The following is a 17,510-nucleotide window of genomic DNA, read 5'->3' as shown; positions in this document are numbered from 1 at the left end:
CCTGGGGAACGCGAGGTCTGAGACCTGCCCGGTTAGCGCAAACACCCTAGTTGAACATCATCGCGGGCAGATCGATCACAGCCGTTGTAGCTCATTCCACGTGCTGGTCAAACAGGGGTGTCTAGAAATCGTGTATTCTTTCCCACGTGGACGCCTCCTTTCCGCCAGCGTCTCACAGGAAATACCGTTGTCATCCGTTTGCTTCAACGGTAAAAAAAAGTAAGACAGGTCTAAGTCGCTCTCTGTTCACTCCATTTCCATATTCATGTAAGCCAGTCAACACGCACACTTCAGTGAAACACCAGCGCCCGTATGTCGATGCTCTGCCGGTGCTCCTCACCGTCCATCTCCGGGTCCCGAAAAGCACAATGCGCCGCCCGCCTGACCACCGACGTATCCGAGTCAAAACACTTGATGAGCAGCGGCTCGTCGGGCCGCTGCTGGTCCTTGTAGTACCACCGGTGCGCCGGGTTCGCCTTGATGGTCCACGTCTCGGCGCGGTGGCGGGGGTAGATGATGGCGCCCGCGACGAGGTCCGCCTCGGCGACCGAGTTGCCGTCGGCGACGGCCAGCGGGTCTTTGCGGACGGGATTGATGGGCCGCCAGAGGTTGATGATCTGGAAGCGGTGGCGGCCGGGCGCGAGCAGCTCGTCGGCCTCGGCGCCGAGGTGGTGGCGGGCCATCATGAGGGCGCCGTCGTAGGACTGGTCGACGTGGGCCTTGTGCAGCGGCCCGCGCTGCTCCGTGTTGCGCTCGCCGAGGGAGTGCCAGTTGGCCGGCCCGCGGCGGATCTGGTGGTTGAAGATGACGACTCTGCTGGCACCCGTGCTGCATGGTTCGGACGAGGAACCACCCTGGTGAGCATGGGGGTATCTTCTCTTGATTGCGACTTGATTGCGGCCCACCGGTGTTCCTTACACCGCTCCCACCGTTCCGTCCACTTAGAAGGAAGGGTTCACAGGGGAAAACGCAGAAAAATATGGACTTACATTTCCTTGTAGAGCTTCTCGGCCTCGGGGTAGTAGACGTTCTTGATGCGCTCCTCGTCTGTAAAGTCCGTCTCGACACTTGCGTGGCGGAGGTACTGGAAGCCGTGGGAGTCGAGGGTGAAGGTGTCCTCGTTGCCGGTGACGTCGGTGACGGTCATGGTATGAGGGATCATTTTCCGCTCATTTGTGACTTTCTGGCTGGTGACGAGAGATGAGTTATCTGTACGCACACACGTGTATGCATGAGGCCACTGAGAGAGTTCTGGGAGACGACGAAAAGCGTCTTACCCCCCAACGACGACTGGGGGCGGAGAGGATCCGTCGCCAGGGTCGTCGTAGTAGTTGATGCTGGTGACGATGTTTCGCGGTGCCCGTCCCCCGGTTTCTGTGGATTTAATCTGCGCCGTGTCTGGCACAGATGAGAGCGTCGACCCCACCGCCATGGTGAATGATGAGATAACTGCGTTTATCAAGTGTCGAAAGTCAGTGCTGTTGACCTGTGAAGTGAGGTGGTAGCGAAGTGGGAGCTGTGGCGGTTCGTCCCGCAGTGTAAACAGAGTTCAATTGTTCGTAGTTTCGTTCGCAGCGAGGACCCGCGAGCTTCTCAGAGACGAATGGTAAATCAGACGAAGCCACACAAGGGGAATCTCAGGAACACGATGGTGAGTTCATGATCGGGACTGGAGACTGCGAGGGGAGACCCTGATCTGGGCCGGCGGCACGGCAGAGGGAAGCCGCCCGACTGGCCGGAGCTCCGCAGTCTCCTTTTTCCGCGACCCCGCGCTGCACCGTGCCGTATGCGTCCATGCACAGTGGTTTGTTTCCCTGGGACGGGCTCTTACGCAGATGAGCAGGAATGAGGGGTAATCTAGCTGGCACTGTACGGTGTATCAGGGACGCTGGACAGCGACTATTGGCCCCCTCGCCCCACTGCAGCAGCTGCAGTTCGATCGCTAGCGCCCTTCTCCAATGGCCCCAGCGGCCCAGTGCAGTCCAGGCGAGTCCACCCACTGTCCACCGTCCACCCAGCAATACCAGCCAGCCAGACACCTTGCCAGACAGACACCGGATGCCAGTCCAGTGGCATTGCTGCATTGCTCCAGTGGGGTCGCCAGGCCCTGGACATGGCAGCACCTCCATCGTCCAGGGTGTCTGAGGTCCCCGCTCCCCGCTATGAGGTGAGCTGCTGCTGGTTGTGGTGGTGCGTGGCTTCCGCAGGCTTGCTTGACCGCCCCTCGATTCCCGGTGCCGGTGCAGTTTCAAGGGACAGCTTGAACTTTCCCGATTCCATTGACCTCAACAACTTCCCTCCACTCTCTCTCCCTTCAGTCTTGCTTCTTTCTTCCTTTCTTCCTTCTTTCCAACAAACAAGATCCAAACAATCAAACAGACACAATGGCCACTGCTCAGATCCCCCCCGGAGGCACCTACCTCGACACCTTCAAGAAGTCCTTTGTCGACGTCCCTGTCGACGCCGACAAGGAGAATGCCATTGCTACCTCCGAGTTCCTCGATGCCGCCGAGTCTCTGACCACCATCTTCGGTAAGCCCAACAATCACTTCGCGTGCTCAATGCTTCCTTTTTCTGACGAGCTGTTCCACAGATGCCCTCGGTGGTGTCGCTTTCGGCCCCGTTAAGAGCGACATGGGCGGCAACATCAAGGTACGGAACACCCCTCTTTGACGACGCTCTCCCTGTCGTCTCCCTGCCTCCGAGTCTCTCCACAGCCGACAATACCTCCGAGTCCACGCAAACAATGGCTGATTCGTTTCCGACGTACAGAAGATCCGTGACCGTCAGCTCGCCGCTCCCGGCGAGTCCGCCAACCTCCAGGAGCTTGTCAAGAACGAGCTGGCCACCAAGAAGCACGTCGCCACCGAGGGTCTCCTCTGGTTGACTCGGTAAGACTCCCTACGCAATTCCTGGCCAGAGAAGAAAGACAGAAGCTAACGGCATTGTTTGCAGTGGCCTCGAGTTCACCTGCATCGCCCTCAGCCAGAACGTCGCCAAGGAGTCCGAGGAGCTCTCTGAGTCCTTCCGCAACGCCTACAGCACAACCCTCAAGCCCCACCACAGCTTCCTCGTCAAGCCCATCTTCAGCGCCGCCATGAGCGCCTGCCCCTACCGCAAGGACTTCTACGCCAAGCTTGGTGACGACCAGGACAAGGTCGCCTCCCAGCTTCGCGTCTACCTCGCCGCCCTCGAGAAGATTGTCGGCATCCTCAAGGGCTTCCTCGCCAGCAAGGACGCCAAGTGGTAAAAAATACATGTAACTCTTTGATATGAACATAAAGAGAAAGGAAACAATGAAAACAAAATAAGGATATCAATCGCGATATGATGTAAGAAACAACATGTCGGTCTCCGCTGCGGTGCAAGTACATCGTCAGCTACGAGCCAGTTCACGCAGTCTAGAAATGAATCACGCCGTCGAAACTCGGACAAGGCGTTCTTTGATCAAACATCGACCAACACAATGCGCTTGTCATTACACAATTGCTCTTTGAAATCTCCAAGCATGCTGAATGGTACTTAAGAACAGCTAAACATATAAGCTCTCTCTCTTTCCCCCCTCGACCCAATCTTCCAGTCGGGTAACAGCATTAATGGCAAAAGAAATTCAGACTCGATTCTCCAAAACCAACTAGAACGCACTTGACCAACCCACACAATGTCACACAACATCATGACAAGGGTCCAGGGCCTCAATGGCGCGATGGGCGATTTCCAAGTCAGATTACCTCCTGAACTTTTTCTGCGCATCGCCGAAGAACTAGGAATTATAATCATGAGCGATTCGTTTCAAAATCAGTTGGCTCAAGATGAAGCGAACGGCTCTCTGGCCGAGGACGATTCCGAGCAAAACATCGATCATGCGGTGAGGCAAGTAACAGTCTGCCTGCAGGAATGTCCTACTCTGTCCATGCTCCGGGCTAGCACAGTTTCCCGGTACTTTCGCGAGAAAATTCTATCCATCGCTCTCAGATGGGATGCTGCCAGCGAGAATCCGCTGGCCATCCACTTCGCTGCCTCGAGAGGATATGCGACGTTACTGAGTAACGCTTTGAAGCAGCCGGGTGCGGATCCAAACTACACTCCAACAGGTTTCGGTCACGCTGCATTGTCCCCCGTCATGGCCGCGACATACATGGGCCACTTGCAGAGCGTCCACCTACTCCTCGATGCCGGCGCTAATGTCAGAGACCTCGAGGGGTTGGAACAGAGGTGGCAAGTTGCTCCTCTGGTCGAAAGCTTCACCACGCAACTCCGTAATGCGATGAGCGTCAACCGTTTTTGCGTCAGGTCACCTCTTCATTTGGCTTTGCTGGCACCCAAAAACGCAGTAGAAATTTTCCGGTTGATACTTGAAAAAGTCACACCTCAATCCCAGGACCGGTACATTGCCGACCCCAACACAAGAATGTTCGCTCATGCCGTTGCCCAGGATCACGTCGATTTAGTAGACACCCTAATGCAGTCTGGGGCGCAATTAGATCATGGAGGCCAAGCCTCCCACGGTCCGAACATTCCCGTCATCCATCATGCCGTCTCTGCGCAAATGATTCGCAAGCTTCTACAGGTCGGTGCTTCCGTACAGACACCTCGCAGAGTCGGTCTCAACGCGTTACACGCCGTCTGTCTGAGCCAAAAGAACTGTGGATCAGCTGTGCAGGAACTAATCAACACGGGAATCGATGTCAATGAGATCACTGGCGGCGGCCCCGAGCGCAACACGCTGATTGATATTGGTGACTCTGTCAGCCAAATTTTAGCGGGCACGATTCCTCAGACGGCATTAAACCTCGCTTGCCGGCAGCTTAATCTTGCTCACATCAAGATTCTCCTCGACAACGGTGCCAATGCCATGGGCACAAATCACAACATCGAGGACTACAAGGACGAATTGACAGGCGAATACTTCCAGGCATCGCCACTTCACGACCTCTTCCTTCCAGAAAGCCTGCACAAGAACCCCGTGATAGGGGACAAGGCCAAGATCAGCGAAGCCATCAGGGGCGCCATTGAATATCTCTTCACCCGCCATGGCCAGATGGCTCTTCAGCGTGAGCACTGGGTTGCCAACCGACACAAAATCACACACAACTCCCATCGTATTGGCAAGATAGACCGAGAGTTCTGGTACATGATACCGCACAAAAGCCGCACAAGAGTCATAGCAAAATATACGCCGCTTCAGCTCTTTTTCATGCAGCCCCTCGTTGACGACCCGTCTATACCGGAAGCAATGTGGAACGCATGTGACATCAAGGAACAGATTAACAGTTTGATTGAGCCTTTTTGCGTCAGTCCCCTCATCGCCCTCCTGAGCCACCGCTTCGATCACCGCGTTGGGGACCTGAACTTCTACCGCCACGAGCTGCTCCGGTGGCTGCTCACACACGGGGCTGACCCCGACGAGGCTGACTTCGAAGGCTTCACCCCGCTTCACCACGCAGCATTCTGGCTTGATGAGATAGCCATCAAGATTCTCCTTGAATTTGGCGCCAAAACTGAGACCAAGGCCGAATGCCTCTCGCCCCTTGACGTGGTCCTCGGTGGCGTTTACAATAGGCATCAGCGAGATGCCTTGCAAGAACCGTTCCACGACAGCCTCGACACTGCCTGGAAGACGATGGTGAGACGCGTTGATCAGGAAGAAGAGGACATCTACGGCCTGGGGGACGCCATCCGTCGCTGGGATGATGAAAATCAGTTGCCAATGTGCGCTCTTCCGAACTATGAGCTGAACCCAAAGTATGCCTTTCACAGCTCTAAGCCCTCGCCTCATATGAAGGCCCGGCATTTGCTCCCGGAGCTGCAGAGAAGGATGACTGAGCGCAAGAAGAGACTCGTGGACATGTTGCTTCCGAGGATGCCCCAGCTTCACGCAGCCCGAGACCCGAGCCGCTTTCGTCAAGGTCCCACCGACGACTTGCCGACCACGCTTGATTGGGCTTGCGCGACGGGCCAGAGTAATTATACCATTGAATGTCTGTGCCAGGCCGGATACAAGATGGGTCTGAGAGTACCCAAGGCCCCATTTCTGTACATGGATTTGAGGACTATCGAGTCCAACTGGACTCAGAGGCGCTCGGAATTGCTGAGCACGTATCCTCAGGCGGTGCCTCTCGTTCCAATCAGAAATCGATAGGAATAGGGGATCAGATGTGGGGGTATATTCGAATATCCAAACGGTGTAATTGCTTCGCAGGTGTGGCCTGTCATGGAGTAGGCGTCAAGGCCAAGCAATCTAGTTTATGTAAACGGAGAAATGTAAGATGATGGTTTCAGTGTATAGTCCACCGCTTGATACTCTGATCTTCATGTGTTTGAATTTGGTTTACTGTGCTAGTATCATTGCTGGCTAATGAAAGTGAGGTGGATGATATGTATTAATCGTCGACAGGTTGAGAGTACAACTACACGTATAGACTTGAAAAACATGTCTTCACATAGCACATGCTCCTGTGTACAATTTGAGCCGATTGAGAAACAGGCCTTCTCGGGCAGCTATTCACCATACAGCATCATGCCCTCATCGTTTACAGCACGTCGGAAGTGACAATCTCCAACTCAACGAGTCCATACCCCTCGACGGTTTGGTTTCCCTGATACACACCAGAGACGGTAACATATCCCTCATACGTCGGCAACAGCCCGCCCTCGGCAACCATCTCCTGGTCCGGCCTCACGCTGGAAATGCATAGCCTCGTCGCGTCGCCCAGCTCAAGCGTCCAGTCAAGGGGGTACACGGCCCCCGACGAGTGCGAGGTGTACGTCCTGTTCGACGGCACCAGCGACGTCACGGGCACAACCTTCTGCACATCACGTCCGTCTCTGATCGTCGCTAGCCCGGCCGCGGCGCCAGCTTCTTCCCACACCCACACGGACATGGGCACGTCGTAGGAGTCTTGGTCGGGGTTCTCGAGGTGGAGCTCGAACCACGACCAACCTGGGGGCGCGCCGCCCCATTGCCGGTCGTACCAGGTCAGCGAGCGCGCCGGGTCGACGGCGAGCCGGGCCCCGTTGACGGCGATCCAGCCGCGCGTGACGCCCGCGGGCATGTTCCACTCGTAGACGGTTTTGTTGCGGGACTCGAAGAAGCCGAGGCCGCCGTTGAGGAGGATGGGCGCGGAGGTGGAGAAGGTGAGGTCGAATTCCACCCCGTCGTCGGGCCTGGCGCTCCAGGTGCGCAGTTTGGAGACGCCGTCGGTGGTGCTGGTCGAGCCGAAGCCGTAGTCGGGGAAGGAGGCGTTGAACACGCCGGACGGGGAGAAGGGGGAGACGGGCCTGGTGATGACTTGGTACTGCGCGTAGTGGGCCGGGTCGGTGATGTCGAGGACAGAGGCGCGGTAGATTGCGATGCTGGGGAGGAGGTGGGAGAGGACGAGGTAGGAGTGGTTGTTGGAGGCGTGGATGAAGGAGGAGGACCAGAAGGAGCCGCGGGAGGGGAGGTTGTCTGTCTGGTTGATTGTTTGTGAGACGGCGGGACTGAAGGTGGGTATGTTGTGCTGGCGAGTGTATGTCAGTTTGGTTATCGAGTGTGTATGTGGGGTTTCTCAGATACGGGAGCAGGAATAGAGAGTGAGTTGGTTTACGTACCAATCCTTCATGCAGGAGGCCATCCCGTTCAGGGCGAAAGGTCGCTGCGGTCCCGGCGAGGGGCTGCGCGAGAAGAATCGCAAGCTTGAGGAGAGAGGATTGCATTGCGGCTGACAGTTTGGTATGAGATGTTCTGGGCTTTGACTGGTTGTGGTGTTATTCGGCGTTCTTGTTGAGCACCACTAAGGACCGTCTTCTCTTCTTAGATACTTTCTGTTCTGCCACGGGAAAGAGAACCGCATATCCCCAAAGCCGGCCATGTCTTTTCGCGCCTGAGATGCGGCCCTATCTCGGTGGTGATGTTAGCCCGCCGAGTGCGTAGGCTCAACTTACGGGCCTTCGATCGTCCAGCAAAAGTCCTTCACGCAGGTTCTCTGCGTGATAATTCATTCTCCATCTCTCAGTGGGAATTCTGGACGCATTGTGCCGACAGAGAAGGGGTTCATCCCGTAGTATCACAATCTCCGGCCTTGTCCACGCAAGCGTGAGTGGGCTTGCCTCTCCACACTTCAGGCTACGGCAGGACAATTTTCAGCTGGGCAAGGTCTGTCTGAGTCCGTGATGTTGGCGATGACTGCTTGTGGTCTCCGTATCCCGTTTCCTCGTACGGCTTACATATATGCGCCGAAATCCGGGTGCCCCACCCCGGCCGGCGATTCCTGATTTCAGGGTGGGTGCCGGAGCGGCGCCGCGGGATGCGCGGGTGTGAAGTGTATCTTAATTAGGTATAAGAGAGTGGTGGTCGCACGATCGACTGTGCTGGCATCATCTACTACCACCTAGGCAATCTCCGTTCTCACCTTCAGGTTGTATTTCTTTTTTTCCTACCTTCGAAGAAAGTAGTGTACTTGGGAGGGCGCAACACGATTCATAAGCTGGCATTTGGGACCCCATGATCTTGCAGATATTGTTGATGTAAAACGACGCAACACACGGATATGGGTTTCTTTCTTCAGAGACCGAGAAGCCTTTGACGTTTGACGTCCAAGTGCTGGCCCTTGAAGAATCCAAGCGTAGATACTGTTCGGTGCCAACTGCGAGTTTCTAGGCAATAGGGATTACTCTCAAACCCCCATTGAATCTGGTGGTCCCTCCTTCTCCCATTGGCCCTGCTGGCTTTGTCCCGTCCTTTTGGCACAACATCACGCTGGCATGGACTTGGAATTGTTAAGCTCTGATCGATCAGACTTTAGCATTCTGAGCCTCACGTTGGAACAGGTCTGTCAAGTGAATGTACACACGCCGCTGAGTTTTCATTATCGCTGTCAATTTCGCTACCAACTCTGTGGAGAGAATGCTTCAAAGCTCGCAAGCTAAGCGGCGTGCTCGAGACCAGTCGAGAAAAGCACGCCCAGTCAATGCCAACTATCCTGGACTAATCTGTCACCCACAAGTGTTTGCTTGTTACTGTGTTTCTTCAAGAGTCAAGGATCCCTTATATATCCTGTCTAGGACATTCCTGAAAATCTTTCGTCTCAGTTTTGTTCAGTTCAGAGCCTCAGGCATAGTAGGAACGTCAGCAGATTGCTAAGCAGACCGCTACTCCTATAGATCGGCAATTTCTCCGTCATTGCTCAAAGAAAAAAATCGTTCGTCCATCACGGTACGAGGAGATCAATAATACGATCTCAAGTGGAGGAACCTCGTCCACATAAGAACCTCAAATCGTTCTGAGTGAGACCGATTCTCCACCGTCATGGGCAAGGCTTAAGAAGTGGCATATATCTACACCGCCTCATCTATATATGTGCCACGAGAGAAATTGGTAGGGGAAAAGGAGGAGGACGAGGTGGAAACTGCGCAAGAATGGATGGTATGCAGAGCTGTGAACCGAGGAATGAGCTAGTTGGGTCATGTTTAATGGTAGAGAGATTCTATGGGTTGTCAGTCACTTGGAATCTTACCATGAAATATTCTTGGTCTGTGTTTATGTTCTATTCTGTTGAGGTCGAATCCTTTAATGACAGTTCAAATGCAAAAGCGTCACCAGGCAGGGCTGCAGTCAACAGTAATGCTATCCTCTTCTATTGTTTTCCTCGAGCTCACAATGAACACAGTGTGTTCTGCACTTAAAAAGTCAGCTACAGAGCTATTGCGTCGTATGAAAAACTCAATGTGACCATAATCACACACGATGTTCAAAAGCTCCGTGCATGCATTTCAGCAAAAAACAAAAGCAAATCAAGGCCACCATCTTGATTAATGGAATTATTGCTATTATGCCCCTCTCACCGCTGTCTTCTACCTTGAGAGCTCAACCATCAGCATGCTGACTTCTATCAAGCTCTTCTCACCGCTGTCTCAGTTCCTCGTTGCGTATGTCGTCACAGGACGACAAGCGCTACCATACGTGGATACTAAATTCCATTTACAACACGCAACTAAAGACTTTGCCGTTCAGCCGGAGTAGAAATCAGCGCACTGACATGGGAGTTTGTAGAAGCAGAAATCTAGAACAGGCGATGCGGATTAAGATTGCGGGACTTTTGGAAGCGCCACTCTCATCATTGCGATGTGATGATTTTCTAGATTCACTGACTCGAGGATACGCGGGGCATCCATAAGGCTATCAGACTGGTGGGAGCCCGGTGACCGGGGTTGATGCCCCGTCATCTGACTAGAAGAAAGGTCGCTTACGATTCTGGATCACAAGAGCTACCAGAATGTCCGGTGGCGTGCAAGTTCTTGGCTGACACTTCTCACAACTGATGGCGTTACACGCATTGCATTCTAGACTTGGATTGAAGGGGAAATACAACAGCCTATGAAGTTGACTAGAAACCAAGTCAAACGGCTTCATGGGCGATCATTTGCAGCACCGTCAGCGAATCGGATATTCTTCCAAACCTCATCATGCTAAGATTCCGCTGCGTTTCCATGTAGTCAAAAGTTGCAAATTAGCCGGGCTTCACCTTGTAGCTATACGAATATTAGCTAAGACGGCCCTTTCTCGCTGAAACCGTGACTGATATCCAAGATGGCGGGACCAGGATAGGCCGTGTTGCAGCTTGAAGGACGGACGCAGTAATAAGGGGGGAGCGGGGAACCCGTTGTCTCGCTTACACCCAACTCAGTTGATGTGCGGAACTACGGGAACATCCCGAAGATCGAAGCCAAGGACTGTCTCTATGAGTGAATCGAGAGCTTTCGTAGCTTAGCGGGCAGCTTGTGAAGCAATCTCTCGCGGTGGGTTGTGGCATCGTCGACTGATTCAAGCAACAACTGACCGACGAAGTTGAGGACCTAATCATCCACTATGAGGCCCATACATGGAATTGATCCGTTGATTCGCGGGAATATCTTCTATACTTCGGTTGCCTACAGAGGTCGGGCTGGACCGTGGGGTGGGAGATGTTCAGTGGCTCGCCTGGAGTTGCTCTTAGCCGGGCTGACGTTTCCACCCGTCTCGGTTAAAGAAGCAACAAACACGAAACCGACGGGGGGCCTACGCAAGTCTACGGAGCGACTTTCCTCCTCTCGCCTCGAAGAGCAGGTCGAGTTGTTTGCTGACATTTTCTGACTGATACAGCATCTGCTGTCGAGGGCAAATGAGGCCTGCGGAGAAACTCTAATATGTTTCCTAAGATTGCATAGTTGGGATACCGGGAGCAGCGGTGAGATTACCAACGGGTTGCTGATGGCGTCCGGGTCTGGAAAAGCCCCCCGCCATATCGGCAGAAGGAAGCCGAACCACTGGGTAATCCGGCATCTCCCAGAAAGCATGAAGTTCGGAAGGCCGTGGAGGACGAGTGCTCCTTGCGATAATCATCACCGGCCGGCCGATCATGGAATAACCCAAAATGCAACTGCACACCAAGACGAAAGTGGTTGATCGACCGGGAGAATGCGACGTAACGAACAATGACGTTCCATGGAGGAACAAAGGCTCACGATGCACGCTCCTCATCGCGCCAAGCCCTGCGACGGAAAAGGAGCCGTGGGAGTGGCCACGGAGACGTTACAACTTTGTTGATGGTGGAGAGACTGGAGTCGCTTGGCGGGAAATTTTTAAAATGATTCGGGATTAGCGCCAGGGGCGGGATGGGCTTCTCTCAGATCCCTGCCTGCAGGTTCGTCCTGTCGTTGGATGGATATGATGCAGGGGTCCCGTCAGGAAGAAGAGGATCATTGCACTGGGAGCTGACAAGAGGGACGGGGTCGACGTGACGGTCTAGATTTTCGGGGATTTTTGATTGTTGGGAGCGCGAGAATGCTGATGCCAATTAGATTGTGTAGATTGGAACCTGGGCTGATGGGTTTCTTTTGATTGGGGATGATTTGCAAGGCGAATTGCTCCGTAGTGCGGTTAGCTGAGAGAACGAGCGCAGCGGCTATCTGCAGGATGACCCATGGAATCACAGAGAACGGTTCGGGAAGTTTTTGGCGTCTTGTCTTGTGTGTGGATTGTGATGTCAGGAATCCGGGGTTGCGTCGGAGGCGTGTTGGTGATATATGGAGAGTGCTGGAAAAAGCATCAGAGGCGGCGCTTAGGAGTTTGAGAGAGACAGAAGAGTGCGCGTCTGTCTTGGGTAGTGTCGTGTTGTGACACGATGCATGCAGCTGTCATTCTCTCAAGACAGACATCAAGAGGGCGCAGCGGAATCCTCTGAGAACATCACCGTGTTCAATGGCGTTCGTTGAGGCATATCCGTAGCATCCGCGGAATCGGGTCACGGTCAATCTCGAATCATCATTTCGATTTGCGATGGGCTCCTCCAGAATCCATTTCGTAGCTAAACGAGAAAATCAGTCATCATCCCAACGTGCATAGCGCCAATAACGAACGTCAATTAAGATGCGACTCGGTAAAGCCAACCGCCCAGGCGACCCCGGGCGGCGCTGACAGCCGCGACAAGGGTGATTACTACGGCGATTCCTCTCATGGTTCCTCCCGTCAGGAGCAGAGGATTGAACGACAGGACAGTGAGAACGGATACAACATGCTGTACTACCAACGACGCCTGATGAACAGCAAGCAGCATCTTCAATGAGCTGGCCTTTGATGATGTTACAGTATCTCTTTCCCCAGATTTTCGGAATCTACTGGTAATCAATCTTCATTCGGTTTAACCCGTAGAAGCTACAGCAAGCCTACATACACTAACAACACGAACAGTAGCACAGTCGGGCCAGGGCTTGAAACGAGACCCAAGTGCTGGGGTGACCCATTGGTGGAAAACGACGGCGCCACTCCACCCGTTTGACATGAATTAAGGAGGGACGGGAGGCGCTCTCTTTTCTGCTTTTTCTGAAGCTCTGCAGCTCTTGGTAAGAACAGGGACCACGAAGGGGGCGCTACAGCGCACACGGAGACACCCAAGAGCCTGGACAACGCATCTGGCCGCCCCCTAACACTGCTTTCCTCCAGGTCTATCGTCTGAAGTTGAGGAATTAAGATCGGGTGTTAAGGCCTTGGGATGGCGCGGGCGATGTGCAATGCCGCGATTGATGCAACTCAGGGAACAGAACTTTACTCTGTACTCTAATAGGGCCCCTCGAAGCCCAGACCTGGTCGGAGGGAAACGAGACAGCCGTCGACGCATAGAAACAGCGGGAGTTTAACACAAAGTAGAGATGAAGTCAGCATGAGGGATCCCCAACATCAACAGCCATCGCTTGTCAATGTCAATGTCAAGTCAGCAAGCACGCAGCACCACCTGATGTTCTGACAATGACCCGACCCCCGGTTTCCGTGCTAAAGCCATTCTCGGTTGGCGTTTCTGGCAGACAAGCCCCAAGCCCAAAGAAGCCCAGATGGCAGAGAGCTCGAAGCCACCCCGGGCCGCTGGTGGGGAGAGACGAAATTGCACCCTCCGCCGCGTTTGTGGTGGTGAAACGGCCAGGGAGATTTGACCAGCCCAGGATCGTGCTATCTTGACTTACAACTCACTTTATTCACAGAGAGGGGGGCACAACTCGGCTGCGCAGCCAGCAATACGGACGGGCCCTGGACCCGGCTTTGCCTTGCCCCCCCGATGCCTTGCCTTGTCGCTCGCTGTCACTGTCCGACGAGGCGGTCCGCCCACACATTTGTGGATGTTGATGGGCTCCATTTCACTCGTTGGCGACTTATTAAATGGAGGGAAACACCACACCTTCTGTTCACAGATAGGACTCTCTCTCTTCTTCTCTGCCTCAAGGGATTGTTGACCATCCTTGCCCAACCGACACTCTTTTTTTCATATTCGTTCATTCATTCTTTCCAATAGGCTTAGTTCCTATCACAGCAAACCAAACGAAACATCACGAAGACAGTATCCGACTGTCAACCAACCATCCGACCGATTTCCATTCTTTTTTTCTAGGGTGACTTTGAAAGTTCCTGCTTTTTGCAAGCGATCAGCAACATGCACTTCCTCTCCATCCTCGGTCTCGCGGCCGTGGCCGTCGGCCAGCTCACCTCGTCTTCCCTCGAGAAGCACGTCGACTCCGTCACGCTCAGCAAGTCCTTCAACCCCATCAAGGAGGCGTACTGGACCGGCTACCCCCACCACCGCCGCACCCCCTTCGCCGTCTCCCCCGATGGAAAGTCGGCCTACCTCGCCTACCTCGACTCCTCCGAGACCGGTGTCCACGTCCAGCCCATCGACCCGACCACCTTCGCCGCCACCGGCGACCTGGTGACCATCTCCGGTGGTAAGGAGGCCGGTGGTCTCGTTGCCCACAACGATGGTTTCGCCATCCTCACGAACGAGGCGCTTTCCGGCGTCACTGACCCCGTTGCCGTCCTCTACCGCTACACCAACGGCAAGGAGACCTTCAAGACCTACCTCGGCGGCCCCGACGTCGACCAGGGCCAGGCTATGATGTCCCCCGACATGAACGGTGACCTCGTCTTCTCCGAGAAGGCCGGTTACTACGCTGCTTACATCGTCGTCACCGCCTACGAGGGTTCTGCCACCGGCCACTTCGGTGATGCCATCCGCTACGTCGACACCACCGGCAAGCTCACCAACATCGCCGGTGCTTCTTCCTCCTGGGGCTGCTCCCACAACACCGGTATCGCCTTCGAGGCCGCCGACGAGGCCCCCTTCGCGTCCCTCTGTGCTGAGGACCAGGGTGCGATCTGGCTCAACACCAAGACCCAGGGCATGACCAGCGACGGTGTCAAGGTTTCCAACGAGCACGTCATCAACGGCGGCGCCAACGAGGCCATGGGAGGCATGTCTGGCTCCTACAGTGTCCTGGCCCGCTTCATCGGCGCCGACTCCTACATCTTCTCCTGGGTTTCCCGCGGTGCCAAGGACCTGACCGCCAACGAGTGGATGGGCAGCGGCTACACCACCTCCAAGAACCGCACCAACAACCGCAACGTCGCCATCGCCCTCTTCTCCGACAAGAACACCCTCGTCGGCGACCAGGCCACCTCCGAGGTCGGTGCCGCTGACGGTGACAAGCAGGTCAACTGGATGACCTCCGGCACCAACGACTGCTCCAACGCCCACGCCGCCGCCTTCGACAGCTCCAAGGCCCTCGTCACCTGGGAGGAGATCTCCAACCCCATCTGCGACTTCGACGCCATGGGCTGCAAGGGCACCTTCGCCGGCACCAAGTTCCAGATGGTCGGCAGCGACGGTAAGAAGGTTGGTGAGGCCGTCTCCGCTGACGACACCTACGTCGCCGGTGACATGGTCACCATGTCCGACGGCCGCATCTGCTGGCCCTACGTCTCCATGGACTGGAAGCTCGACGGCCCCGTCACCGGCTCTCCCGTCTCCAAGATGTCCTTCGCCTGCATGAGCGGTGGCTCCGGCTCTGGCGGCAGCGCTTCCGCTGCCCCCGCCTCCTCCGCGGCCGCTTCCACTGCTGCCCCCGTTGCCTCTTCCGCCCCCGCTGTCTCCTCCACCGAGGCCGTCGACGCCGTTGCCACCTCCGCCGGTTCCGCTGACCCCACCTTCGCCTCCGGCGCCGCCCCCGAGCCCATCTTCTCCACCATCTCCGGCTCCGCCCTCCCCAGCTCCAGCGCCCCCGCCGCCTCTGTCCCGGCCGTCCCCTCCTCCGAGCCCGTCGCTTCCGTCCCCGCTGAGACCCAGGCTGCCGCCTCCTCTTCCTTCTCCGCGCCCGCCGGCGCCCCCGAGCCTTCCTTCGTGACCGTCTCGGCTGACCCCGTTGCCTCCTCTGCCCCCGCCGGCACCGGCCTGCCCGTCGAGACCATCCCCGACGCGCCCGCCACCTCCGCCGCCTCTGCCGACCCCGTCGCCACCCAGGCCCCGTCCTCTGCCGGTGCCTCCAAGACCAGGACCCGCAAGCACCGCACCAAGTCTCGTAAGGGCCCTAAGCCCACCGGCGGTGCTGGCAAGCCTAGCGGCGCCGGATGCGTCAACCGCACCACCATCCACACCGTCTATGTCACCAGACGTTAAGTGGTACTCGCATCGAGGAGCGAGAATGAAGAAGAGGTGTTAGGAGAAGGGATGCGGGGGAGAGGCTACGCGTCACTAGCTGCCGTGGTGAGGCCTACCTTGCTTCCTGGAGGATTGTAAGATGAAGAGAAGGACGCGCCGCAAAAAGCAGAACACTCTCTGAAAAAAAGGTGAAAGGATTGGGCTTGAATGAGATTCATGTACATACTATGTACGATTTGTACACAATTTTCCCAGCTTGCGTCCTGCAGTCTCTGTCTTCGTCCGCTTGGGTGAAGATGGAGGACGTAGTGACGCGAGTCAAGGCCAGTGGCCGATTTTCAGCAATTGAACCAACTCAGTTCATCACCGGTTGTCGGGAGCATTTTGCATCCAAGACGTCTTTTCCCTGTCCATCGTCGCCCCTTGTGAATGATTTATCTGGGTGCGAAGCACTCGGACTCGCGTCATCAACCGTCAGGTGGGAATTACCAGCTCCACGGTTTCTTGGCTTTATTATGCGGGCCACTGAGGTCTCGGAAGAGGCCGAATGAAGCTATTGATTTTTCAAAAGACGGATTAGGAAGATGATGAGTTCTTTTGGGAAGAACGCCAGAGCGAAATGTGGTACGGCAGCCGGCAATGTCGTCTTTCGCTTCCCCTGTGAGCTGTGATGTGATAGAGCATGACCGGCGAGTCGTGAAGCTTTGTGAGAAACGATAGACTCCCAACACGTGTTGGTGAGGGCGGGAAATGAAAGAGTGGCATTCGGACTCTATCGCCGAAGGTAAATCGCTACATTCGGTGGCCAATATTTCCCCATAAATGTTACCCTTCCCCTCTTTCTTTTCACTAACAACCAATTAGATTTCACAACTCAAAAGACGCCAGCAAAACTCCATCCAAAAACCGCCGTCCAAGCATCGGCCATCCTCTTCTTCCAGAGAAATAAGAGGCGGCCTAAACACCCTGAATGGACATCCAGCGGGTCCTCCCTGTGTTCCTGCGTCCGAGCAACCCCTGCGACACCACACACACACACTCAACTCACATGCTGCCTCCAGGGGCCTCTCCTGTCAGCAACGCCGATAATGCGCCGTCATTGGGGGCTATCGCTGACAGCTGAGGGGTCCTCGTGGTCTGAATGGACCAAAGAGCACGTCGAAGCCACGCTTTCTGCAGGGAACACGGGGCGAAGCGGCACTCCATCGCGGCCGTGTGTCCCCTAATTGGCTCAAGTGGTAATGGGAGCTGCCCCAATCGTCACGCCCAAGACAGCGGGATGCGCGGGATTCACATTGATTCAATCTACAGCCCACGATATGCTAGACTCATTGGCCAATGATGTGCTGTGAAGGTATGAAAGATGCCATCCCTGGCCGCTGACGACGTCTTCTTCGGGAAGGACCCCTGGTGCAGTCTAGCTCGAGATGTAAGTCGCCCTCTTCGTCCACCTGATTCCTACCTGACGGCGGCGGCGGCGCACTCGTCCACAACTCCATCACCAACAGTCGGCCCTTGAACCCCTCGTCTTCTGCCCAAAAAGACCCTTTTGGTGCCAATTGTTACCGATTG

At 55.4% G+C, this 17,510-nt stretch overlaps 5 protein-coding genes across 5 annotated transcripts; 3 read left to right on the top strand and 2 right to left on the bottom strand.

The window, feature by feature from the left end:
• Window positions 1-290: 290 nt before the first annotated feature.
• DES-0 (Gibberellin cluster GA4 desaturase) lies at window positions 291-1,432 on the bottom strand (the record flags this gene model as incomplete). Its single annotated transcript, XM_036636177.1, has 3 exons — window positions 291-828; window positions 990-1,187; window positions 1,278-1,432. 3 exons carry the CDS (start codon window positions 1,430-1,432, stop codon window positions 291-293), a joined length of 891 nt encoding a protein of 296 aa, XP_036497038.1.
• Window positions 1,433-2,384: 952 nt separating this feature from the next.
• CGCS363_v004327 (Pleckstrin-like proteiny domain-containing family A member 8) lies at window positions 2,385-3,250 on the top strand (the record flags this gene model as incomplete). Its single annotated transcript, XM_036636176.1, has 4 exons — window positions 2,385-2,532; window positions 2,594-2,652; window positions 2,773-2,891; window positions 2,956-3,250. The coding sequence occupies 4 exons, from the start codon at window positions 2,385-2,387 to the stop codon at window positions 3,248-3,250; spliced, it is 621 nt and encodes a 206-aa protein (XP_036497605.1).
• A 426-nt stretch (window positions 3,251-3,676) lies between these two features.
• CGCS363_v004326 (Ankyrin repeat domain-containing protein 50) lies at window positions 3,677-6,142 on the top strand (the record flags this gene model as incomplete). Its single annotated transcript, XM_036636175.1, has 1 exon — window positions 3,677-6,142. The coding sequence occupies one exon, from the start codon at window positions 3,677-3,679 to the stop codon at window positions 6,140-6,142; it is 2,466 nt and encodes an 821-aa protein (XP_036497463.1).
• Window positions 6,143-6,533: 391 nt separating this feature from the next.
• khs-0 (Kievitone hydratase) lies at window positions 6,534-7,698 on the bottom strand (the record flags this gene model as incomplete). The annotated part of the gene is made up of 2 exons (XM_036636174.1): window positions 6,534-7,502; window positions 7,594-7,698. 2 exons carry the CDS (start codon window positions 7,696-7,698, stop codon window positions 6,534-6,536), a joined length of 1,074 nt encoding a protein of 357 aa, XP_036497243.1.
• A 6,242-nt stretch (window positions 7,699-13,940) lies between these two features.
• Window positions 13,941-15,956, top strand: CGCS363_v004324 (uncharacterized protein; the record flags this gene model as incomplete). Its single annotated transcript, XM_036636173.1, has 1 exon — window positions 13,941-15,956. One exon carries the CDS (start codon window positions 13,941-13,943, stop codon window positions 15,954-15,956), a length of 2,016 nt encoding a protein of 671 aa, XP_036497464.1.
• Between the last annotated feature and the right edge of the window lie 1,554 nt (window positions 15,957-17,510).

Source organism: Colletotrichum siamense (genome assembly GCF_013390195.1).
Source record: "Colletotrichum siamense strain Cg363 chromosome Unknown KSG_Cg363_contig03, whole genome shotgun sequence".
Classification (NCBI taxonomy): Eukaryota; Fungi; Ascomycota; class Sordariomycetes; order Glomerellales; family Glomerellaceae; genus Colletotrichum; species Colletotrichum siamense.
The sequence above is the reverse complement of the archived record's forward strand: the minus strand, read 5'-3'. Positions and strand labels throughout refer to the sequence as shown.